This window comes from Bicyclus anynana, chromosome 10, assembly GCF_947172395.1.
Source record: "Bicyclus anynana chromosome 10, ilBicAnyn1.1, whole genome shotgun sequence".
NCBI lineage: Eukaryota > Metazoa > Arthropoda > Insecta > Lepidoptera > Nymphalidae > Bicyclus > Bicyclus anynana.
Window position 1 is genome coordinate 8449053 of NC_069092.1, and position 27514 is coordinate 8476566.

The 27514-nt window shown below is 34.6% G+C and overlaps 1 protein-coding gene across 12 annotated transcripts in view; it reads left to right on the forward strand.

Moving 5' to 3' along the window:
* Positions 1 to 27514, forward strand: part of LOC112042935 (protein lap4) — a 136079-nt gene that overhangs the window by 71451 nt on the left and 37114 nt on the right. For 11 of the 12 annotated variants that reach the window (XM_052883873.1, XM_052883874.1, XM_052883877.1 and 8 more), the window contains 3 exons: positions 547 to 666; positions 3200 to 3355; positions 7520 to 7586. In XM_052883873.1, coding sequence (XP_052739833.1) covers positions 547 to 666; positions 3200 to 3355; positions 7520 to 7586 — 343 coding nt within the window. The remainder of the gene's footprint in view (positions 1 to 546; positions 667 to 3199; positions 3356 to 7519; positions 7587 to 27514) is intronic. The other variant, XM_052883876.1, reaches the window with a different exon arrangement.

Here is a 27514-nt window from a genome sequence, read left to right on the forward strand (position 1 = left end):
ATGGTCCAATACTCAAACAGGCTGGATCCTGAATTGACGGATTTTGCGTTTCTTATTTATTGTAAAGAATGACAGTGACAAAACATACGTTTAAACTATACGTCGCATGTCTGAAGATAGTGAAACAGGCCCTTAATATTTTGATGTCATAATACTGTCAAAGTTCTCAAAGTCGAAGCCTCAATAGGTTAACGGTTAAGGGGCTGGACTCATCACCTAGATGTCGTGGTTCGAATCCCGAATAGTTCAGCGCTATTGTCGTACCCACTCCTAAGCCCCCATTCGCACGAGAGTTTTTGATAGATGTTAATCGTGATCGTGAGGAATCCTGCATACCAGGGAATTTTCTCAATTCTCTGCGTGTGTGAAGTCTGCCAATCAGCATTGGGCCAGCGTGTTGGACTATTGGCCTAACCCCTCTCATTCTGACAGGAGACTCGTATTTATCAGTGTGGCGAAAAAAGCCAATGTTAAAATAGCGAAAAATATTTTTTGTAAGTTCTGATTTTTAGTTTACTTTTACTGACATGTTTTTTTTTCTACCAGCGAGTACAAACGCCTCTGGTAGCAGAAGTGACGAAAGATGACGAGAGCGACAGTCAAGTGGTCCAGGATAAGGATTCGTCTGAAGCGGAAAATGAAGACGAAGACTCCGAAGAATTAGAGGTTTGTGAATAATTAATTTCTTGCATTGATTTCAAAATGTCTAAAAATATTTAAAAGTTGTTCTAAATCAGTTGTACATCAACGTGGCTAAAAGGATTCTGTCGCTCTATGCGACGACACCAATAAAATACCTATTGTACTGCCTTTTGCCTATTGATGTCTAGTTATACTCAATCTCGCTCCATTGGAAGATTGATTTCGTTAACCATTTTAAGTATTAGTGGATGGCAGGAAGTTTTACTATTTCACTTTTATGTATGGCGTCTATAATATTACTGTGTATTGAATGTTTTAAAATTACTGGTATTAAAGATGCCTTAAGCCACCTGGTAGATAGACTTGGCAGTGTATTGTAGGATTTTTTCCAAGCGGCGCAAGGTTTTACTATGTTTTTGGCGATGGTATTTCCCCTTAGCATCAGAGTGCCTAGTAAACGCGAAATTCTAAGGAATTGAAACAGCGCCATCTAGTGCAGTAGGTACTGCACAACTGTTTCAATTCTATATAAATTTGCGTTTACGTTTACGAGATCGTCACAGTATGAAAACATTGAAAACTCCCACTAGGCACTCTGTTGTGTCATCCGTTTTTTTCAGGCAATTATTACTATAAAATAATAGATATATATTTAAAATTTTGGCAAATGTTATGTTGGCAAATTAAGTATAGATTACCAAGCAAAAATATGATTGAAGAGCATCCTATCCTTTTCAAATTCGAAATTGATACCAATTACTTAATTTACAAACTTTTGGTATAAACGCCATATACAAGTTAATAACAAAATATGTAAATGTTAGACAAAATAGTATGGATACATTGCGGGTTGAATTATTACAAACAAACGGCAAATTTGAAGCTGTTGTTATATTTAAGTTGCGAATAGTACTCTATAATTTACAGTTACGCGTCAGTAACCAGGTAAAGGCACTTAAGTCGGGTAAACGGTTTCCAGTTTGTGTAATTAATTAAATTATACAACTATTTTTTACGTAAATAGCTCTACCATAAACTAGTGTGCAAATTGAAAAAATATGTATATTTATTTTTTAAATAATAGTAATAAATCAATGTTACCTTTTCAATTGGTCAATGAGTTTTCCACAATTTTTTTAGGTTTTTTTTATTGAGAAAGATTTATTGAAGTTTTATGTATGTACTAATATCTTGTTTAATATTACTAATTGACTAACAGGTCTGCTTGTTTTTCTCAACATCCAATGTAAATAGTCATATATTTTATATAGAGTTACAATACTCAACTTTATTATAGCAGTTAATTTTACAAAACTTAAAAAGTATTTTTCTGTAATTGCTCGAAGAGTATGAAACAGGTGGACAATTTGCTAATTCCTTTAAACTAATAACATTAAACATTTTCGGTCCAAGTAATTATTTTTCTAGGGGTATCTACTTTTAACTGATTTTATAAGATTTATATTTTTGTATTATTTTTTATTAAATCATCATCAGAATCAGCATTTATTAGATTGACCCACTATTAAGCCAGGGCTCCCTTAAAATATACTGGAGCTTAGAGCTATTAGGCTTCTCCAATGCAGATAGGCGAGCAAAATGACCAATGTTTACTGAATTTGTGCTCATTTTACAAAACGTCAAGACGCATTGTAAAATAATGTGACGTAATGCAAAAAATAACAGTTTCCATGGAATTCTGTATTTTTGTAGAAACTTCAAGGGGTGCTTAATGCATTATGCCAAACGTAAAGTAAATACCTGGACCGAGTATACTAGTGTACTAAAATGAACGTGGTTGACTAATATGTGTAATGTTATTAGGTACTTGTATTCGTAGTTGTACAATAAATGGTAGCAATCACTACGTCAATTCAACTAATATAGTGAGTTCAATGCTACGTGTTATTTTTTCGAAAACACTTGGTATTGTTTATTAGGTCCCGCGCAGACTGACAGAGTCTTACACTGACAGAGACTTATTTTTACGAGGAAGCGGAATTGACACATTTATTATGTAACAATAAGCTAGTTGATTTTTTTTTAATGATCTTAAATTATTCGTTATCTACTAGATTGAAAAAAATTATCATATTTTTCTAAGATGTGAACACATAAAAAAGAATTACTAAAATAAAATTACGAGCTAAAACGCCATGATTTTATCGTTTCGTATGACGTCATGTAAACACTAAAACTTAACCAAGCGGTTTAGTGTTTGTCAAAATTATTAGTTAGAAATTAGTTAGACGTATATTCCTTTACTACGTCAAGTATCATTGTGATATCACAAATTTGGCGTTTTTGACGTTTGGAAAAATTTATAAAATACATAATTTTTGAATTAAATTTTCTATGAAATCCTTAACATTTATTACTTAAAATAGATATATTTTGGACCCTTGATCCACGAAATTAATATTGTTTAAATTAAATTAAATTTGATATGAGTCAACTACCTCATTGCAATTGGTTGAAGACAATTTATTGTGCAACTACCTACAAAACATAACAATATGAAGGGGTGCTAAAGCTGTGGGTGTTTTGGTGACGGTAGCGCGAGAACGGGCGCCGCGTGGCGTGGACCGGGGTACGTGACCCCGGGGGCAAGAGCGCCGGGGGGCGGCTGCACCGGCGCGACACCCCGCATCACCTCAAGAACAAACGCATCAACCAGATTGACGCGACTCGCGCAAGAGATCTCATTGCGCAGGTGCTGATGCTTTGCTTTGCTTGCTACACTCAAAGCTCCTTATTCACAATTATTGCGTCGGCCACACACGATCAAGTTTACCGTCTAGTTTGCAGCACGCTAAAGGATACATACCTAACTACAATACTGCCCATAATCAGTGAAAAATAATGTAAAAGTGCACGCCTTGCGTTTATTTAATATCAAATAAATCACTTCAAATTAGACCGTTTAATTAAATGGGGTGGGCTATTCCTAATTATACTGAAGCGTAAGAAAAATAAGACTAGATTAGTCTTACGATCGTAAAAAATGTGTTTTTTCTTAATACGATAACTAAAGACATTCGAAAAATCACTCGTTTTGCGTGAAATGCGAGTAGAATTCACTTATCGAAACTAAAATCGTATTTGTATATTTCGATTCTATTTTCACTACCCACATTCCTAAGCTCGCTGCAAATTTCAGCATTATCACTATTTGCCGGTTATTTGGTTTTACGATTATGACCACAACTATGTTACGGCGTAACGCATACAGAAAACGCATAGTTGTTTTCTGTATGCGGCGTTACGGCGCCAACCTGCCTGGATTTCCTTTCTCTCACGCACTCGGCAGCAGGTTTATCACTTCTGTTGAGCGTCCCGGGACGCACACTTTTTTTTTAAGATAAAGGCTAGCGATTGACAGATGGTAAACGGTGATGCAGCCTATGGTGGATCGCTCTTGGACAGACTGCATATTTACTTTTGACGTGATATATCTATAGCTGGTGGTAGCGAAAACAAAGATGTATTTCTAGCCGCAATATTCGTCAGTCCCGCACGCAATACCGCCATACACAGTGACAAAAATGTATATTGATATTAATACTTTGTGTGTGCGGTGGTCCTTAAAGACTTATCTTTAGCACAAAGAGTGAAATCGAATTACATCGAAAGATATGCCTCGAGATCGTAAAAATCATGTACGTTTCTAGAGTTTGGCTAATGAAAGTAGAGACTGAAATCGCCCGCCAAATCTAAAAAATAACTCAAACAAATGAAAAAAATGCATTTTCATAAATTTAAATTATTTTTTTGTTTGTGAAAACATTACTACCTATATTATATAATAATATTTGCACCATAATTTTGAGAATTTGCTCCAATTTTTTTGTAATTTGGCAGGTGATTTCAGTCTTTCATTAGCCAAACTCTAAAATGTTTCGCTATGTCCATTGATAACAGAGGCCTATTCTACAGTTGTTTTATTTATATACATTTTAGAACGTATCTATTGCATAATCCCATGTGAATAACCATTACATGTTCATGGTTTCTGTATTCGTGGAGTATTTAGGTAATGTGTATCCCGTGAATAAGGAGCTTTTACAATTTGGTGTGACTTAGTGCGCTTTCATATACTGTGTGTGTAACGCATGCCGAAAAAGATCTACACCCGTTCTGCTTGCTAATATCTACATTATATACATAGGCTCTCAACTTAGGCGATGAGATTTTTAGGGGGTCCAGATAAGAAGAAATGAATTTTAAAACTTCAGTCAGAAGTCAGTTAAATTCTATCTATTATGAACACGAGAAATTGGATCCTGATGACGGAACATTATCAAAGTGGCAAAATAAGGTTGAGAACCTATGATAAAATATCTACTACAGAATTCTAACTATTGTATGTGGTTTCTTTAGTAACTATAATATCAATAAAAGCCAGGCATATTTAAAAATTCACGTGCATTTTTTAGAGTATGTCTGACTAATTACCAATGAGTAAAATCTTATAAATGAGCTTAAGACTTGTAACGAAATTTAAACCAGAAGTAGATTTTGGTAGTCGGGCATATTACGAATAATTCACGTAAGTTCACCGATTTCACTGATATGCTAATTAAGTAATTAACTTATGCCGTGATTTGACAAAACACAAAAGTGTAGATGAAAGTGTGCGTGTTGTCATTACTTTTAACAAGTTAACTTGCGTTTTGATGTTTTACTACTGCTTAGCATGCTCTGAAAAAAAACATTTGAAAGCTTTATTTAACTTGACCTATTTAGGCGTGTTTTTATGATATTATCATTAAAGTTAAATTAGTATTGACTTTGACTTCCTAGACATTATTAGTTTAAGTATCTCCAATTCTTGAATTCTGCAGAGGTTTCAACTATCGTAGCCAAAATTGGTGCTGCATACAGCTTATGTATTAAATTAAAAACTAGAACACTATTTTTGTCCATTGCTAATGATTCAACAAAGTAAATAAGTGTAGTTTACTTAAGAACTTTTAAGAACCTGCCCACCGAAGTATACGCTTTTAACTGTCCACAGAAAAGTTGTTTCTTGATCGTCTGTAATATTGTCATGGAAAATCAGAAACGGGTTGCCTTTTTTGGACAATAATAATTTACCTATTCTTGTTGGTTACTTTTACTTTTCATTTTGATAATATTTTTATTTATAAAATCGGGTGCAACTTTCGAAAAGCTGGTCATTTATATCTGTCTACATAATCTCCGTAAAAACAACCAACACAATCTCCCTAAAATTAATTGATATTAATTCGGCCCAATACAGTGTTAAAATGTATCTAAATGTCTTGCGTTTTAAAGAATTTTAATTAAATTTGTTCTTATCGGATATTACCATTTTTGTATACCTACAGAAAAAGTTTCCGTTGCAAAATTTGATGATAAATGTAGTCACAAGTACGTGGTTTTAGCAACTTAAAGCTTTATATGAATTGCATGCTTTAATTTACTTTACGACAAATAATGGATCACGATTTACGACAAATAAAATTAATGGATCTATAGTTTCGCTAGGAAAATCTCTTTAAGTCGCAAAACAACAAAACATGATATAATTTTTACTAACAAATTGAATAAGATAACGATTTCTCGTGATACAATAGCTACAACTTATTAAAATAACTTTCGCCCGTGTTCCCATTACATTATTATGATCGTAAACCGCATGAACTTCTATGTGATCTGTGGGAAAAGTTTTTGTGTTACCTTTTATTTTGTTTTTGTTGCGGTACTTTGTTTTTACAGCTTCAAATATTCTCTCACAAAAATCTCCGATAAACATAAGCTGTCTTCGGACATCAAGTGTTCAATCGAGCGTGCCGTTTGATTGACACCTGAATAGAAATCATTTAAATATGTACGAAAAAGACCGCGTGGTGTAAACAGCGCAAATTCCTAGGTTGTTTTCTAAAAAGGAACCACTTTTTATGTTCCGTTCTTATAACTCTAAAATAATTACATTGTCAAGCTACGGTCGTGAAGTTGAGATAGCTATCGTGCATTCATCTCGACTCTCTACATTTTAACTTGACTAATTGTGTTTATATTTATAATGCGTTAGACGGGAAAATAATACTACTCGTGTCCGCTATTCCTATTGGAAAACGGGAGACAATAGACTCGTGAGATCTAGTCATTTATTAGCACCATATCAATACCACTATTGGCATTTCAAGTTAGTCGAGACGTTACTCTTGCAATAAAATGAAGTTCTATTCCATGATTGCGTGTTTTGAATACATTCTTTTTTAAATTCTAACATATATTTGAAGGCAGAAAGTGGGTTCAGCAATAAATCTGGCTAAGAATCGCTTTGTTTCTGCGAGCACGGCTCGACCGTGGGTAATTGTTGGAATACCGCGCCTGTTCCGGACTGTTGAGCGCGGGCCCTCGACCACGACGTTCACAGTAGACCCTCCGAGAGGTTCGCAGAAATGACTGTCTCGCACCGCACGCCTCCAAACGATGTTATATTTACTCCAATTAATCGATAAGTGAAGTGAACTTTCTCCGGTGTTACACTGTTAAAGCTAAATCGACTATGAGTTAAGATAAAATTTTACACGTTTCCCTCGGTGGTATTTATCGGCACTTAGTAGAATGAGGTGCTTGAAAGCTGCTGGTGGATGGCTGGCCCGGGTGAGATGTTGTGATATAGAGAGACATTCAAAACGAGATTTCAATTTAGATTTCGGGTTGCACTCTATTTGGCTTGCCTGGCTTGTGTTTTTGAAATCATGCTCATGTTTATGTCAATCACATTTACATAGCGGCTACGTTTTTTCTTTAATTTTTCATTACTGTGTAGTGTGTTAGTGTAGATCAGTTATTGAATTGAAGATTAAAAAAAAAACCATTCTAAAAGTTTCCTTTATTGCAGGCGATCAAAAAACGAGATCAACACGAACCGAAAACAGACGATGAGATCGCGGAAGACGTAGCTGATGGTGAGTGCCTTTTTTATATTTTTTTGCCAAAATCATGTCATTCAGCTTTCTGAACAATGGCAGCGCATATTTCCTTTTACGGAAATAGTTTCACGGTCCAGTGGTTACGCTATAACGGAAAGAAATGCTTTCAACTACTCCCTATTATTGAGTAAACTGTAATACTTTTTTTTTGTCATGTTACACAACACGTAGGTACAGACCTTTGGTTTGTAGGATAAAAGGATTGCGAAGTATGGTGACATAGCGCACGATGTGCCTTAGATAGCAGTTGCGACATTGTTTCTCGCGATCGTGACCACATTTGCCCGTAATGATCACGAGCATCGCTGCGGACCAGTCACTCTAGCGCAAGTTCACAGCACGAAACCGGCACTTTTTTATGGGAACGTAGTTGAGTCAAACACTTTGACGCCAACTTTTCTAACACCGCAAGACTCTTTCTGATATAGTTTTATTAAATCTTTTCAAAACAATGTTAGAAACTGGAGGGCAAACCGGCAGTAAAAGCTACACTGTGAGGAATCTCTTAACAATAAGCGCCGAGGCAACAAAAGGCAATGCCTTCTGTTTCCGACCCTTGATCGAACAATGCCAACAATATTTGGTTAAATTATTTTGCTATAGGTAAAGTGGACATAAACAATGCCTGAGCACTTTAGTCAAACCCGTGAACATTCCGCTTAGTAGTTTTGGAGATTAGAAAAGAGTAAAATTACAATTAACATAAAACTCGAAAAACCTTTAACCAAATAAAAGCATGAAAGTTCATATGATAAACCCATCTTTCTTGAACTAGAAGGGACATGAAATGTCGTATTTCTGCTTTTGTTATTTGAAAAAAATCAATTCTCCACGGACATATTATTCTTGGACAATAGCAAAAAAGTTCAATTTTGTTAACACATTTATAGGTCGAGGTTGCGTTATACTTTTGATGGATTTCTTAATGATATAGTAGATTGGAATTTGGAAGCAATCGGATCCGCTTTCATTTGCACACAAGATGTAATAATAATATTGTAATAGTTGCAAAAGATTTTGATTATTTGGAAAAGAGCTCAGATTGCAGCCTTTTCTAAACTTTGTAGAGTCAGACTTTTACAAATCAGACGACTCTAATTTTCAAAAGTTGTTCTAATGTGCTGCTTGTTATCATATACTATTTACAGAAGACTAAAATTATTGCTTGCTGTATACATATACAAGTCGTAAAAAATAGTAAGTCCGAAATAAATAATCTTGGTATTTTCGTCCACTCACTGCACCTAAGCCAATAATATACGCCTACTTGAATATTCCAAAAAAAAAAATCGCATCAGATTCGCGTTGTACATTCTTTGTGTCGGTTGTTATCGCAGTGTTATCAGCTTATCATAGCATACTCGACGTGCCATTTTGCAACGTGTGTGCCCCAGTATCTCGACCACCTGTGCCGTGTTTGCGCCTAATTTCAGGCTTCAGCATTCATTCAAAACAATTTATTCTTCATACGCTCGCATAGCGTGACGCGTAAAAGTATACACTAGAAATTACATTATCCATACTCAAATTCATTCCCAATTGTGTTGTGACCGCGGCCGATATTGTTTTATTTAATAAGTTAAAAATAAATATTTCGGATTTAAGTGACATAATAGTTTTGGGGTTTTTTAAAAGTGAATATGAGTGAATGTGTTACAAAAAATTCAAGATAAAGTGCATTGATAAAAATGCGTAGCGCTTTGAAACAATGCAACGAAAAAGCGACGTCTCTAATATAAATTATATTAAAACCGTGAGTCACGATAATGCATGACGAAGATACTAGGTTCAGTTTATCTTTATCAGAACTATAAATCATAATTTCCTAAAATACTTCTAACGTACCACACGTTCTGTCTAATACTAACTAACATTAGATGTTAATGTTTGGAAATTTTGTACAGAATGTTATTCGATACATCTCGCTTACTTGAGCTATTTGATTTGAAGGTCAAGTTTTGCTATTGTTGAGTTATTGTCGTTGGTTGTAATAACACATCATGTGACTCGCTTGTTTAGTTTACATTCTTCCACGTTGTTATTATGTTGCTACATGAAAGTCGTGATTTACTTCACTTTTCAATTGTTTCTTTGCACAACATGTAATTGATTCAAGCGCACACTTTCTCCTAAGTTCCAGCCACATAACTCCTACCTGAATGTATTTATTACCATGTTTACGTTTAATTCTATAGTAGTCTGTACACTGTACAAAAATTAAATGTACTTTCCCGCAAGTAATGAGCAGGTGGTTTTAGTGCTCTGAAAACTAATTTCTCTTCAATTCTCTAACAAACATCTACATTATACTGTTCGTAACAATTGATAGGTCTTTATTGTTAATATTATATTATAGACTAAGCAGCTTTTGCTAAATCATTGTGGTTATCACATCTTCCGGCAATTTATTCCATAGTTTTACTCTATTACTGAGGAAGTGTTTGAGTGGTTTAAGGGAAGATCTTTGGCATTAAGTCTGATATTATAGCCTCAATTTAAAGTTAAATTTTCGAGTGAATATTTCTTTGAACTTATAGTACTTGCTCAAAATTTCATGTTTATTAAATCTCCTCTTGCTCGCCTACTTTCGAGAGTGCAGATCATAATAAATAGTAACCCATATACGAGTAACTTTATGGGTAAGACAGATTTCTCAATCAATTAACTTAGCATGGCATGCATAGAAGAGGATTTGTACTTTCAGTTCTAATACACTAAATAGTGAAATCGTATTTATTTTCTATTCATTTTTCAATGAAGAACCGAATAGGTATTCACTTAATTATACCTAACCTGCATAACACATGTTATTGAACTGACGTTATCTTATCGCTTTCAATAATAACGATTCGCCCGAGGCCCGTTCGTAACGTATAGTGCCCAAGAATCTCTTGCTTAGATCGCATTACTGTAACACTTTCCTACATCTGTGACCATTATTTAGTGTTATCATTGTGTAGCTTGTGTGTGAATAAAACAGTTATAATTTGGAACGTTTAATTTACTAAGATTTGTGGGAATTGTATCACAGAGACAAGATCTTTGTTAATTGGTAAATTAACACAATATTTTAGTGACAAGTTCTAAAAATATTGTGTTAATTTAGATTTTTGACAATATGTAACAACAAATTAAACCTGTTTGTTTTATTACATTTTACGTAAGCTTATTCCCACGAGTCATTATTGAATTTCACTGTCATATCAAGTCAGGTATTGAAATTGTTTTTTCGCAAATTAACATGCTGAAGTTTCTCTTGTCAAATTTTATTGTTCCCATTAGTTCCAACGTCCCACCCGCCAAGCAAATTGACAGAACCTTTGTTTGAGAGCTAGCTAGATGTTCCGAACAAACTTTTAACCTCAATTAACTCTGACAACGCTTAGCTTGTTCTCATGCTTGTGGTCATTTACTAATGTAACAACAATCATTAGTCATCTTCCATGTAGATCATTGTAAATCTATCATACTTTCTTTACCGGGTATGTTACAGTGTAATAGCATCGTAATCTATAATTAATTGTTGCACACTCGCTATGCGTTTCTAATTTTTGTCCGTATTATTTATCATATCTACGATTTGGACGTTGCATCATTAAAGTACCAGTTCTTAGTGTTGTGAAAGGTGAACTAAAAACAATATGAAAGACAAAAGACTAGAACTGAAGTTGAGTGTGCGCGGTGATGGTTCGTTGAGTCGAAATGATCTACGAGGCAGCACAAGAAGCAACCGCAGTAATTTGAGTAATAGCAGCTCTACCTTGCCAGTGAATGAAATATTTGCTACGGATCGTTTCACTGCGCCACAGAATAGGGCATTTGATATACTGGACAAATATAGACGGCGGCCCGATCAATATGGATATCCTGCTCAAAGTCTGCAAGCTTTAAATCAGTACGAACAACAACAAAACAACATCCGATACGACGTTCGGGACAGGCGTCCATTCAATCAGTACGAACAACAAAATAACGGATACGGTTTACGTGATGGAAATCCTCAAGGCGATCCATACGTACAATATGCACAGCCTCTGAAAGCTGGTTATCAATTAGTGTATGTTGATCCAACTAGTCAGATATATGGTACACTGCCGCGAACTGCGCAATTGAACCATGAAAGAAACATACAAAATCCTATTCACTACACTTTGCCAAGATTTCCCAAGAAAGTACGCATTTCAGAAAACGATCCTGTTATTCACGATTATGGTACGTTATTTAAATTTTACAGCTATAAACAGAATTAATATGTAACATGGATACATAATGTGCTGAATAAATAAAATATTTCATTGTTTCTTTATAGTTTATAAATGAAATTATTTAAATATCAACGAGATAACGGTCAATACGAGTAGGGATGGCATTGTTTAGTTATCTGGCATTTAAAGAGAAATTATACTGAGAAAGCTGTTTTGAATAGACACTATCGACACCAACCTGCAGTAGGTATATACTACTTACTAGCTAATACACTGCGGTTTCACTCGCGTCGTTCCCGTCCCCGTGAGAATACATGTAACCTATGACACTCAGAAATAACGTGACTTTCTAGTGGTATAAGAATTTCCAAAATAAGTTCAGTGGATCCAGAAATTACCCCCACGAACTTTACCTCTTTATAATATTAGTAAAAATATCCAATAAAGTTTGACTCTCAGTTGCCGTTGAATATTGTGTCCATCTTTGAATGTCATTTACATTTATATCATTGAACATTATGCATCTCATTGTAATAAAATGTATGTCAAAGTCGTGCTTCACGAGCATTGTTTTTTATAGCAGGTGCCATTTGGAGCCATATTAAAAAATTGTTTACCTATCACTTTATAATAGTTTTTCATTCTTTTTACTTTTGAGTTTTAATGTGTGGTTCTTAATTAGAAACTTTTATGTCAATCTTTCTTAATTTATCTCGCATCAAATCTTAATTGATTTTTGCATTTACCAATTGAACCATAAAGTAAGTTCCGTTGATGTTGATATAATAAGTTTTACGAAGTCAAAACACAACAGCTGACGTATTGGTCACTAACTTTGGTTGGTTGGACGCTATCTTTGGTCTATTAGCTACATAATATAATTAACATCAGGTCTATTAGCTACATAATATAATTAACATCATATCAATAACAACTGCATTTTTCGTAATCCATAATCCTTATTGTTGACGAAAATCACAATGCCAAACACACTAATCAGATAAATCATCATTATTATCATATCAGCCCATCGACGTCCACTGCAGGACATAGGCCTTTTGTAGGGACTTCCAAACATCACGGTCCTGAGCCACCTGTATCCAGCTAATCCCTGCGACTCGGTTGATGTCGTCAGTCTACCTGGTGGGGAGTCGGTCAACACTGCGCATTCTTTCAATAAGTTTGATTAGTTAGCCATAAATTAATAGTGAATACAAAATCACGGGACTCTAGAACTACTCACAATAAATAGTTGGGTTTTGTGTATAACCACTAAAGATACTCAAAGTTAGTAAATAGACCAGCAGGACTCCTGAATTTTATCACAACGAATATTAAATTTGTATCTAGATCGTACGTGCAAAATAATATGGTAACAGTAACTAATAGAGTTTGTTCTCGTAATATTTTCTAGACCATATTTATGCGTGTGTGGATATTTAGGACGAGAACGTGCCAACCCTCCCGAGGGACGGACAACAATAGCAACTCTCCCCGAGTTATTGGTGCGTTCTAATGAACCGCAGGGCGACAGGTGCGAGACCTCACAGTTCTTTATGAGCCTCCCCATCACACAGCCACGTATCAAATTTCTCTTTAACACTGGATTCAGAAACGATATTTAAATTTTGTGCACCAATGGCTGTTACGAAGTCAGTAGTCCGCGGTATCATGTGCGGTATTATGGAGTTCACCTTCAAAGCAAGTAAGGCCTGTTCTGTGCACGTCTTCCTGAGGTCAAGTTCAGCGTTTATTTACGTTTCTGGTAATTTCCTTCCTTAGTTGTCAATACCGTCTCAAATTATTATTGTTTTGATTTCCATATGTGTTATATTTTTTAGTTCATATTATAATTTTTTTTTCTCCTCTTCTGTATTCTCCAGAGAAATATTTATTGGTATCGATGTAACTGTTCTGGAATAGGAGTGCCGTTATTTTGTATAACCAATAATGTTACCGTCTTTTAAGTACCTGACATATGCATAAAAATTAACATACTGGTCCGTGAAGGTCAACGGCAAGTATTTTATAAGGCGTGGTGTCTAAAAAGTTAAAATAAACCAAATAAATCTGAGTCATAGCGTTTCTATATATATTTATCAGTAAGAATTTGTATTTGATAATAATTCATGATATGCCCTTATGATTTAAATTGATATTCCGTCTCATATGAAGATAATGAGTCAATGAAAAATCACGTAATATTATTTTGTGAATTGAAGTAGGTAATCAATTTTTAATAATAAAATTTTATGTAAGGTCTAATCAACAGCAAGTTTATGTAACAGAAAAGATGCAAAATAACCTTTTCTGCTCCACAGTATTATGTCGTTCGTAGCCTTTATCAGATAGAAAGTGCGGGCGCCGTAACCGTAGACGGTGTCCACTTTGCCTGGATTATAATAAATATATAATCGATCAGCTTTAGAAGTAAAGTACTTTCCATGAAGTTCGTGCGCAGATGGCTGATAGAAAAGCAGACGAACACGATCAACGAGCGCCGTTCGAAATAACGCTGTATTCCGTTTTAATTTCAAGTCAGGTACATATTTGCCTTCGGGTATCTATATTCAAAAGGTCATCACACACGTAACAAACAGTTCGTGAGACCAATGCCGCATTCACATTTCTCTAAACAAAGCCAATGTAAACAGTTTAAAGAATTAGTGTATTTCTATGGGAATGTAATAGCCGGTTATTGCCAGTCACGAATGATTAAGCTTCAGACAAAAATGTTTCTATTGTCCACATTAGAGGCCTGTCAATCATGTGACATGAACACATAATTACTATAGGTATTACTTTCGAAACAATAAATTAATGTCGTACAGCGTTATTTGGATGAAGCTTTTTGTTGATGCACCTATAACGATAGGAACTTTTTAGCTACAAACATTTATTTCGTTACCTTTTTCGTCAAAAGCCTGGAAAACTTGTTCAAGAGTTTATTTTGCACCATTAGTTGTATGTTTTAAATAGCTATAGTTACAAAGTTTTCAGTGGTCAAACATTTGTATTCAATATGAAGATCGAATTTTGAGTTGAACGATCGAAATCTTTCTGAGGGCTATACCAACAGTAAATGATTCCGTATGTTCTAAATCGCCCATGATATATCTCAACTGTCGTGTCAGTTTATCTGGAATATTTATCATTTGCGCATCGGCATTTTATCTGTAGGAAATAATCTGAATAGACACATTCACCTTGCCTTTTGTGTCTGAACAGTACACCTTTCTCTTCTAATTAATTCCGTCTATCTAAATCAATCTCGTGGTATTAATCCTGCGCCCTAGCGCCAGTTTCTCTCATTCTGCAGTAATGTCGGTTGGCAGTAACCGCATTAATACGGCTAAGTCAATCAACTGACGGCAAAGCCACGCACTTTGCGGTTAGAATCCGCGCTGCGGCCGTAGATCTCGAAAGTGAACCTGTGAAATGAGTTACTGAAGCACATCCTCTATTAGATATTGGATGAATATGATCGATTACATAGAAGGCAAACCTTAGGTCATTGCATTGAAATTCTAGACCAGAAGTACGATAATATGCATTAAGAGATTAAATCTCTTTCTGTAAACGAATTAAAACATGAATTTTTATTTATTTTTGTTGTTATGCATAAAAATTCTTTTATCATTTATTAGGATTAGAAACTACAGACTATCTTGTGTTTTATACAGTTGCGAATGATTTCCTTTAGAGACGAGTGAGAGTGCGGTAGGAGGATACGCGACAAAACAATCATCTCACAATCTAATAACTTTAATTATTCAAAGCCTTATTTGCAAATGAAATAAATCTTAATAACTTGTGGACATTTAAACGCTTTATTTTATTGCTTAAAAATTAAATAAATTAAAAAATCAATAATTTGCAATCTTCAGAAGATGTTTGAAAATGGCTATTAGTTTTAATCCGGAAACCATCGATAAGTTATTTGTTACTTCGTTCTTTTTGACAAGTTATTGATCCGCTTTCTTTCGGAAGATCATTGTATCTAATTCCACTACAAAAAGTTGTTTATGTTCGAACTTGTCGTTAAGTTGCGATAAAGAAGCACAGTTTACGGTTAAAGCGTCACGTCCACCTACAACAAAAATATTATCCACTTTTGCACGAAATTCTTCGCCAGCTACATCATGATAACCGTTATGTGAACTGCAAAATAAATAAAAGACTACCGTAAAGCCAAGTGTGCAAAACGATAAAACCGCACCAGCTGATTTTATCACTTCAGAAATGTAACGTACGTTTTCCAGTTGCTTTTGATTGATATGTCAAGAATTTGTATAATATATTGACATTGATTTGCGATTACATGTTTCTAACCAAAGTTTTCTAGAGGTCTTCCATTTAGCGCACATCAGTTAATATGTGATATCAAAAACGCTTTAATTATTCCTTCTCTTGACTCCTTTCAAGTTGTCTATCAACATCACATAAAGTACGAATGTTTCAACTTCCAACATGCAATTCTATGGCGAGAGTCTCCAAAGAGGGAAACAAACTATCAATAGAATTAACTTTTCACACGGTTAAGTTAAGCTTGGAGCTTTATATAGGCACTATGCTATTGAAACTTGGTAATGTTTTCACACGAACGAAGTTCCTGGCATCCATTTTAGTAATAATTTTGCATCGCTAACAAATAATAGCGAATTGATATTCTTATGCGTTCTATTAAATTTTTTTTCCTTACCGAGTTCTGATAGAATTCTAAGATACACATTACTAAAACCGCAAATTCTGGCATCCATTTTAGTAACATTTTGCATCGCTAACTTAATTGATATTCTTATGCGTTCTAAGGTGTTGTATCGGAATGTTCCCCGGAGATAGCTTCCGTTAACGTTATGAAAGGAACGGGGTTTTGGCATTTAGTATTATAATAGTCGTCGCGTGCCGTATCTAATTGACATCCTTGCATATATTAATTAGAAACCTTTATCTATTGATAGGCCAATATAGTTAGAAAAGAGGTTAAACAGCTTTTTCTTATTGACATATCCACTACTGTTTCAAATTACAATAAAACTTTTGTTTTAGTTTTTATTATTTTTCTAGTTTTACATTTTGTGAATTTTGGTAAAACTCATATGAGTTAGTTTTAACTTACTGTTGTTTGGAACCTAATAAAATCGTTATTGATTGATATTACTATATGGCCATAATGCTAATACTTGCAGTCTAGATGTTGAACTATTATTAGCTAATACTATTATTATATTAGAAGGATAGTTAAATGATTTTTTTCAGCATTAGCATAGCATTTCAATAAGGGTGTAATAGTTATTTCTCTTATGATGAAGACAATTGATATAGCACATGACAGAGATGAATAACTTAAAAATCTCTTGTTTTTGTATTTGTATTTATTGTGTTGCAATTTAAACCTCTATGTATTTATAGTAAAATTGTTATTCTAAATTGTAACAGGTTTATAAATGGAAATCTCAAAGCTCCTATCTTGCATTAATAAACAGCTGTTAACTGAAAGCAATATCCCGGTAGGCTCGGATCACGGTTTCTAATTTCTATTCTGCCTGCAGAAAATTACTGGCAACCACTTGTTAGACGGCGACTTAACATAATCTCTGACATTAGCTTAATCAGTAACTCTGAATGAGGAGAGGAAGTCTTAAGGCATATAACGCCGGGATTTAATATGATTTTTATTAACTCGTTTTGCATTCGTTTATTCAAGCCTTATGAAGTAAAGTAGCTATATAATTGTAATGTGATGTGGCTAAACATTAATCACTAAATGTGTGTAATGTTTGGTTAAATTTATGATTAAATTAAGATTAATCTGGTCATCCGCTATTAACCCGTTCATCCGTTTTACTTTCGTTTTCCAATTTTTTTTCCTTACCTGATTGCTGAGAGAATTCTAAGATACCACATTATTAAAACCGCAAAGCGTATCCGTTCACTTGTTTTTAACGTCTAGTTCATTTCGGATTTAGACTTCCTGCAGTCATATCTCATGTCAATGTCATCCGAAGTAAAACCGGTATCGTAGATCGTTTGAGCGCAGGCTAATACCAGTAGCTGTGCCGCTAGGTACACCTGCCTCATTCCAAAATAAATTGGATGTATCTAATTGGAAATAGTTTACTAACACAATTTACTATCATCGAATTGCTATCGAATAATAACGTTGTTGCTATTGAAATTATAATTTGTACACCGATAAGCGTAATCCACGTGGAAAATGAAAGTGTACTATTCTTATTTATGTGATCATTTGATCAATCCAGCGTAGATAATGCCTTTGATAAATTATATGAGGGTAAAAAAATAAAAAGGAGATGGTATGCGCCAGGTTATGCCTTTCTATTTTTAATCTAAAGCAGAGGTCGTAGCTATAGTGGGCACTAGGCGCCAGCTACAGGGGCGCTAAACGTCCGCTTTGAAATTTCTAGCAAAGCTTATAGAATAGTAGTTGTGTAAAAAATAATTGAGTCGAATTTTTTTTTTTGTTTTTTGACGTATTTGAATGCAAGATAAACACATACACCATCACACTCGACTACGATCTCACACTATGGTGTATGTTTAGATGTGGTCTAAGATGACTTGAGATTCCCTTGTCTAGAAAGATGCCTGTTCGGTCTTGTTAAAAGTTGTAAGAATTAGGAAACACAGATTATTGAAGGAATTTAAAACTTACTTGTATAAATAACAGTCCAGTCATTCGAGCAAAAAATGGAAAAGCAGATATTTTAATATAATCTTGGTTTTGACTTCTTAAATGCAATCACATGATCGCTATTCGTGAGTTCGCAAAAATTTTGGATTAGAATAATCGTCTTTTTAACCTTGAATCGTATTTGCGTTAGAAAAACTACTCTTAAGAACAGTTAAACTAAGGCTAACTGTTATCATATTATTACTTGTGATTCTCTTTTAAATAGTTGGTAGATTTTTAACTATGAAATCCAAATCTCTAATAAGTATTTTAAAATTGGATAAACCTGTAGGGTTAACTGCCTAACCTGCTCGCACCTAGTCATCCGCCTCGCGTATTTTGTGTACTCGTAACTCGTACACGTTTTTCTAATTGTAGGTTTTTTTTATATGGCCATGATATACAATATTGAAATACTCTTGATGAGCCCTTGAATTTGATACCTATATTACAATATTCTAAAAAAAAAAAATTTTTAACCTCGAGTGTATAGCTTCTCACAGTCGTCGTGTTGTTTTTTTAACTTCACACCTAACTAAGAACACTTGGCTTATTAAGACAAATCTGACGATATCTTAATTGTGTAAATCAAATCAAAATTCATTTAATCCGTTCAGCGGTTTGTAAGATAAAGAATATTACATACATACAAACAAGATACGCGCGAAAAACATAACCCTAATAATAACCTACATCTTTTAATACAAGACATGTCTTCGGTGATAAACGGATACTATCAGGTGAGATCGTGGTCAAGCGCGAGCCTATTTTATATTAAAAAAAAATTCGATGATCTCACAGCCCTAGCGCCAGCGCTGGCGCCACAGCCTCTAGAGTACATCTCGGAGTGCAGAGCGCATTCCGTCAACGCATGCGCCCCGGGCAGCGCGCGCGCACGCGTCCTTACCAACTTCACCGGTTTTTTTTTGTTTATTTTATACTCTTTATTTACAAATATTAACCTGAATAATTATTAATAATTTTTGCGCTCATTTAAACTTATAAAACTCCACACAACGTTACAATGACCGAATCGGAATGCGTGTGGAAGTATAGACCACTGCGTTTTGTTGATTGACACGCGATATTAGCCTTTGTTTATTGCGTGCTTGCGTCGGTCGCCAGGGCTACGCACAGCGTCCCTTTTCAGGAAATAAGTCCCGGTTTATAGTGGAGTCATGGGTGTGATAAGGAGGAAGAAACGTGAGTACGGTTTAATATTGCGATAGCATCTGAGTTAGTTAAGTCTTAGTTAAGTCTCTATAAACGATATAAGTAGACTTAGTTAAGTCTCTATAAACTGTTCTTTTGGAATTAAAATTATTAAATAGTAGTAACAGATTATTTTAAATATTAAAAATTTTACCTATACAAGAAGAATTGGAACAGTCAATACAAAGTAACCTCTGATATGTTTTTGGAATTTGTACGTTTATTTTGTTGATGTACTTTAAGTACATTTAAGCTTTAATATCTTGTGAACATGTAGATTTGTCGCAGATCTTTTTCCTTATATAATTTAGTTGAACTAATGTATCATGTATAAGCAGTTCTATGAAACATGCAAAAAAACTAACGTCACTATAGCAAAGTAAGTTATTTTTCTACAAACTTTACCTACTCACTTGATACCTTACCTACAGTATACAACCATGATTTGTATTGAATGGCTCTAATGACTGATGTACCAATAGAAAAATTGCGTTCTCATTCTTTCATAAAACGTTTCGCATGTCTTTAGTGGGAAAGAATGTTTATTTGCATAAAGCCAAGTTTTTGTACTGCCATATTGTGCAAAAAAGTTAGAAAATAAAAAAGATTTCACTCCAGTAAAAGCTCAAGTGTAAATGAGTATGGTAGTACATTTACATACATCGTTTTATCACCGTTATCTTTGTGTACAATCTTAATTAAACTTTCATTGCATGTTAAAATGTGTACCTACTTATACATGACTTGGAAATTTTACCTCAATTTGCGTTTTAGGGTTCATCTTTTGTTTCGTCCAAGCGTTGTTTTGGTACTGCGTGAGCGTTATAAGTTCAATCAACTCGTCCCTTTGAAACCTCTTGTGGCCAGTTTCGTTATATTGAATTGAGTTTCGATATCCATTAAATACAAAGGTTCATAGAAGCAATCGGCTCCGCTTTCTTGTGCACGCACGATAGGAAAACTAAAAAAATTAACGAAGTTGGGCTTTTCTCTGTCGTCATGTTCGTTGGCTAAATTCAATTTAAAAAGTTGAACAAAATTCAACTTTTCTCTATTGTTATGTTTTAAGGTAGATTAAGTTCGCGAGCGTGGGATGAAAGAAACTAGAAATGCGTAATTCCCATTCCAGTGATAATAAGGGAATGAAATATAGCCAAAGAACGTGGCTTTTTAGTAGTAAAAGAATCAAAATCGATTCATTAGATCTAGAGACTACCTCCTACAACACCACAAACTTTACATTTTTATAATATTAGTATTCATCATCATTATTATCAACCCATATTCAGCTCACTGCTAAGCTCGAGTCTCCTCTCAGAATGAGAGGGGTTAGGCCAGTCCACCACGCTGGCCCAATGCGGATTGGCAGACTTCACACACGCAGATAATTAAGAGAATTCTCTGGTATGAGCCGTGATAGCCCAATGAATATGACATCTGACTCCGATTCCGGAGGGTGTAGGCTCAAATCCGGTCCGGGGAAAGCACCTCCAACTTTTCAGTTGTGTGCATTTTTAGATATTAAATATCCCGTGTCTCAAAAGTTGAAGGAAATCATCGTAACGAAATATTAGTATAGATATAAAAGTATTTATAAAATAACTTGTGATTGATTTGCTAACAAAACTTCTAAATGAAGTCTACGTGAAATATTCAGATATGTGTGTCAATGTTGCGAAATGTTTACAAAAATGGGTTACGGTTATGATTACGGTGGCAACACATTATATAAAAATTTTAACAAAAAAAATTCAACCGACTTCCAAGTCAAAAAATAACTTTAACTAAAAAGCAAAAAATAACATCCTACCTATGTGCTACCTTCTGATCAGTTTGAAGGCGGTGCCAAGCCAGTGATGTTTTAATTAAACACGTTTTAACTACAAAATTTATGTGGTTCTTTCAGAAACAGCTTTAATTAAAACACGACACTGGCTTGGCACCGCCTTCAAACTGATCAGAAGGTAGCACATAGGTAGGATGTTATTTTTTGCTTTTTAGTTAAAGTTATTTTTTGACTTGGAAGTCGGTTGAATTTTTTTTGTTAAAATTTTTATTTTTTTATTTTTAGTGTTAGCACACCTACTGCGTGTGTACAGTCACAACCTATCTAAGTGGAAAGTTCTTATCAATACAAAATTATCAAGTCCAAACACAAGGTAGCTACTGTGAACCGTCGAGGAGTTCTCTTCACTGTCCCTCGTCTTCATCATCAGACCCTTAATACAGTCACTATCCATCTAAGTGGAAAGTTCTTATCAATACAAATTTATCAAGTCCAAACACAAAGTAGCTACTGTGAACCGTCGAGGAGTTCTCTTCACTGTCCCTCGTCTTCATCATCAGACCCTTAATACAGTCACAATCCATCTAGGTGGAAAGTTCTCATCAACACAAATTTATCAAGTCCAAACACAAGGTAGCTACTGTGAACCGTCGAGGAGTTCTCTTCACTGTCCCTCGTCTTCATCACCAGACCCTTAATACAGTCACAATCCATCTAGGTGGAAAGTTCTCATCAATACAAATTTATCAAGTCCAAACACGAGGTAGCTACTGTGAACCGTCGATGAGTTCTCTTCACTGTCCCTCGTCTTCATCACCAGACCCTTAATACAGTCACAACCCATATAGGCGGAAAGTACTCATCAATACAAATTAATCAAGCCCAAACAAAAGGTGACTGCTGTAAATCGTTGACGAGTTCCATCGTCTGCGTTTCGGCTCCATCATCAGACCAACTCCAAACCTTCATAAAATTGTAGTGGTTTAAAATATCTTATGGAAACACTAACAAACGCACTAGCCGTCTCTACAACTTTCGAAAGTTCCCCTCAATTTCTCCAGGATGCCATCATCAGATCCTGACATGAAAAAAATGGGACCACCCTGGAAGTAAACCCTTCAAAACAAAAAAAGAATTTTCAAAATCGGTCCATAATTGACGAAATTATCGCTGGACATACATAAAAAAAAAAAAAAAAAAAAAAAAAAAACATACATACAGCCGAACGTAGAACCTCCTCCTTTTTGGAAGTCGGTTAAAAATTAAATGGTCTACCGCTTTTGTTCAATAGGACATACGTAATACACTTTATACTCGTATGTACTGTGTATAGTGTTGTTTTAGTTGAAGGTGAAACTGTGGTTTGTGTTTGTGATGCGGTCATATTTGGGCGAGGTGAGACCTTAGGCAACACTTATCCTTGGCTACGTTTTAGATGTTATTATAGCTTTGTTACTTCTCACTGGTTTGCCTCCTGGAGTGCGATTCCGTTATTTTACAGTCGTCGACGAACTGTTCGCTTACAACGCGTCTTATTCGAATTTTTAAGCGACTTTCAGATAGGTGGTTCTACGTTGGGCTGTATGTATGTTTTTACTTAATGTTTGTAGATTTCCAAAATTAAAATGTCACTAACAACGAAGTTGCCATGGTAACGAGCGAAATCGCAGCGTTGTTACTATACAGAATACATGGCTGCTATCTGTATCTACTAACTTAACTAACAGTAGAGGTAAAATTTGTGAGGTTTGTAGGTGGTAATCTCTTGAATAGTCTCTGTAACTATTGGATGATTTTAAAAATTGTTTCACCAATGGCAAGCCCCCACCCGTATCTCCACTGTGAATGGGAACTATTTGGGTAAAACGGCGTAGAGTTTGCTAGTCTATACTAATATTATAAAGAGGTAAAGTTTATGGTAATATAGAGGGTAATCTCTGGGATCTATTGAACCGATTTTATCACTAGAAAACAACGTTATTTGTGAGTGTCATAGGCTATATTTTATCACCGTATACCCGCTTGACTGGGAAACCCGATGAAAGCACTAGGGTTTGCTAGTGACTAATAAAGTGACGGGCTTCGAATAAGTGTGATCAGTGCTGAATGTTAATTTTAATACTGTCCGCTATGATGTATGAAATGTTGAGAGTAAACGTTAAAAGTATCAAAACAAGTATTGCCGATGTGAATGATGTCATGCAACTATAGTAATATTCCATAATATGAAAGAACAGTTTAATTTTGATACAAACTTGAAATAAAGCTATAATTTAATAACAAGTAATGTTTACATTTTTCAGCGTGCCAAGTTTTAAAACATGTACTTCGTATCGTATGAAGTTAAGTTAATAACAACACATGATGTGTGTAAACAATATGTGTTGTTATATTTACAGTATGCTGTGTACAATGTTTACCAGAGTTATTTGTTCAACTTCTAACTTAACAACAAGAAGTTACTGCGCAATTCAATTTGGCGTTAAAAATAGCACACTAGTGGTAATAGGTCCTTGAATTATTGTAACAGAATAAAGTAATATAATTTTTCTTATTCACCGCTATCAATAATAAAAACGAGTAGACGACACCCCGTGGCTTTTCCCGCGTAGTTCCCGTTCCCGTGAGAATATGGGGGTAAAAAAATAGCCTCACAAATACCGTGGCGTTCTAGTGGTAAGAGAATTTAAAAATCGGTTCAGTAGTTCCAGAGATTACCCCCTACAGTACCACGAACTTTACCTCTTTTTAATATTAATTTATTATACAACACGGCTAATACCACCCGCATAGTTCCCGTCCCCATGGGTTACGGGGGTAACAAACAGCCTCACAAATACCGTGGCGTTCTAGTGGTAAGAGAATTTCAAAATCGGTTCAGTAGTTCCAGAGATTACCCCCTACAGTACCACGAACTTTACCTCTTTATAATATTATTATTAATTTATTATAAAACACGGCTAAAACTCACGCAATACAACGTCAGTGTATGCCCGACTAGTTCAAGTATGACTAAGGGCCCCGAATAGGTTTAAAACTAGTATAAATTAATATGAATGACACTCACGATAGCTTAAATTCTAAAATACTTTATAATATTAGTACAGAGTATAGTTTTATTCATATTTTGGAGACGTATATATTACAATCATTGCAATATTATGTAGAAATGAAGCAATCGCTTCATCTGCGTTTGGTCTTTTTGTTTATCGATTCAGTAGTTGGAGAACAGTTTTGTTTTGATTGCTTGCTCGTATCAAGATATTTGATCGAAATAAAACAATTGATTAAATAATAATAATTGTTTGCATTGATTCGTTTTGTTGTACGTATTGATTTCATCTAAATTGAGCCTTTAGAATGTTGAGATTGTTCTGATAAACCTTCCACTGTGGTACCTCTGATTGTTTTGTGATATTAAGATTGCTTAGAGATGATTGTATTAAATTGAAGACCTTTGTAGTGGAGCTCCATCAATGATCCGGAAGCAATCTTTCATATTAAGAAGTTCAATAACCCAACCAGCACTAATAAATTATATCAATCTGAGCTTTAATATTCTCATGAGATCGCAAAATCTCAGGAAAATGAGTAATCTGTCCCTGAACTTTTGGCATTTGGAGTTATTAATAAAATGACAAGAAAATTCAAATTATCTAAGTATTGGTCACATTGGGTTAGGTTAGTTAGGTATGACGTTATTGTAAATTACAGAATGAGTTGCGAACGTATAAAGAATTTTATTGGTATGTGCAGTTGCGTTGTCAGTTAATGCACCTGCTGTATATTTAAAAAAGTCTAAGTTTAAAAACCTTTGTTTGTGTAGTTATGCTGAAAGAACTTCTTACCTTGACCTAAAGTTAGCAGAAACTTCTCAAAAATGAGAAACTGAACTTTTTCTTATATTGAAGCACCTACGCTTTCCTTTTCTTTATTTTATATACCTCAATTGTCCATCAGCACAGAACATTACATTCCGATCAAGCGATTTGCAATTTGTCATTGTTGTATGAACGATAAATTGGAATTATTCCATCGACTTTCACCTGTCTATTATATTACGACTCCACTTAAATTACCATCATTCCATGGAAAGAGCGTTTCCCAATGAAATAAGTTTACCAGATAAATGATAGTCACGAATCCCTCAGTTAACTATCACGACTCGGTTCTGGGATACAATAGAAGCGTTGTAATTTCATTTAGGTTATGTGAGGGGTGAAAGTATTGCGACTGATTGGCCATTGTGGCAAACTCAGGATGCGGACGCGACTACGATTCTGGATCATGATTTCACTACGCTCGGTTCATTTATCTTGTCTTACTGATTGTCGTGCGAACTCCATGAAAGGCAAAACGCTCGTTTATTATTCAATTCAGCACCGTCTGCATTGAAATTTTGAGAAAGAGAAATCACGATTGTAATTCGAATGTGTACCGTAAATACCTGTTACAATACCTGCGCATGATCTTAGCAGTGATCTACCTTATAGGTATTATGCAAATCTTAAAGCTTTGACTTTCTTAAGTTCAAACTGCTCTACAATGAACCGTGATGTTACGTTCACCTTCTAAAATAATGCAACAATCTTAATGCGGTTTTAAAGGGCGAGCTTATAGTATTCCAGCAATTTAAAAGGACATATGCGTTGTTCGTGACTGTTTTTTGAACTCGTGATCCCCGAACGGCACTGTAGTGACCTTGCAAATATGCTCTATATCGCTTATTGCATTGTTCATTACTGCCAAGGGAATGCCAATTATTCCCGTGGCGGACTTAACGACGCCTACAGTCAATTATCTAGGGGTTTAACCTTGTTTTTTAATTATAGCGGTTTCTCTTAAGTGAGCATAACTATGCTGTATATTGCCTGCCTCTTCTTTATCATATGTAATATAAATATGCGCTATGGTGAAGGCTTTTCTCATCAATTATGCAGTCAAGTCAATCTTCCTATCGTTAGAAAACTAATTTTCTTGTGACAGTTTACAATAATGACAGATGTGCCTCCGATAATTACAGGCAGCCTAATAGGCCTTTCATAATGTGTATTTCTCTTATATTCTCATGTCACTTTAAAATTAAATACTGCAGTGATCATAAAATAATGAAGCTAAAGCAACAGATATTTAACAGATTGTTATTTGCGATGTAGAGTATGATTAAGTCATACCTGATATTTAATTCCGTTCGCGTTCTTCCTACGTCTCAGATGTCAATCATGAATTAATCAATTCATTTGTTTGTGTGATGGCTGTATTTTGATTAAATTAAATTTAACGGTTTGTCAACAATGTTTTTGACGATATCTAAAGGCAAAATGTTCTGGTTTAAGATCTTTATTTCCTCAAAAGAATTACATAAAATTGGCTTATATGAGAAATACAATTAACTCACTAAGGTAATTATTCACGTGTGTACATACTAATTAGACTTAAATCCTACATACAATAAATCAAAATAAATAATTGCTAAAAAAAAAATAATGATGTTATTCAAATAAATTGCAAATCTTACACAGTTTTGTAAGTTAAGGTATATGTTGACTGGCTTTAATGGCTTATGTGAATGAAAATTAAACTATAATCAGAAGTTAATATTACTTTATTAGATGTTTAATAAGATTGATAAAATGATGTACAATGAACCATGGTAAAATCCCTTTGAATTGTTATTCTTCAAACCCGATTGAATTTGTATTATATTATGTTCTGCTAAGAATCTCCGTTACAAGTTAAATAAGATGTAACGCTTAATCTATTGATATTTTTAGTTATTTGTTAACTTTCACTTTACAATAAAAAATTTGCAATGGTATAACCGCTATAACAATATTCCGTTATCGTTTCAGTCGACGTTATAACACTCTCTCAATTTGATTTTTTGCATATCTATCTTCGATTACAATACGGCTTATACTTTATAGTAATCGTAAAACAATTCAACACAAATGTTTGCAGATTCATTACAATATAAAAACTTGGGTTGGTAATAAAATAGATAGAG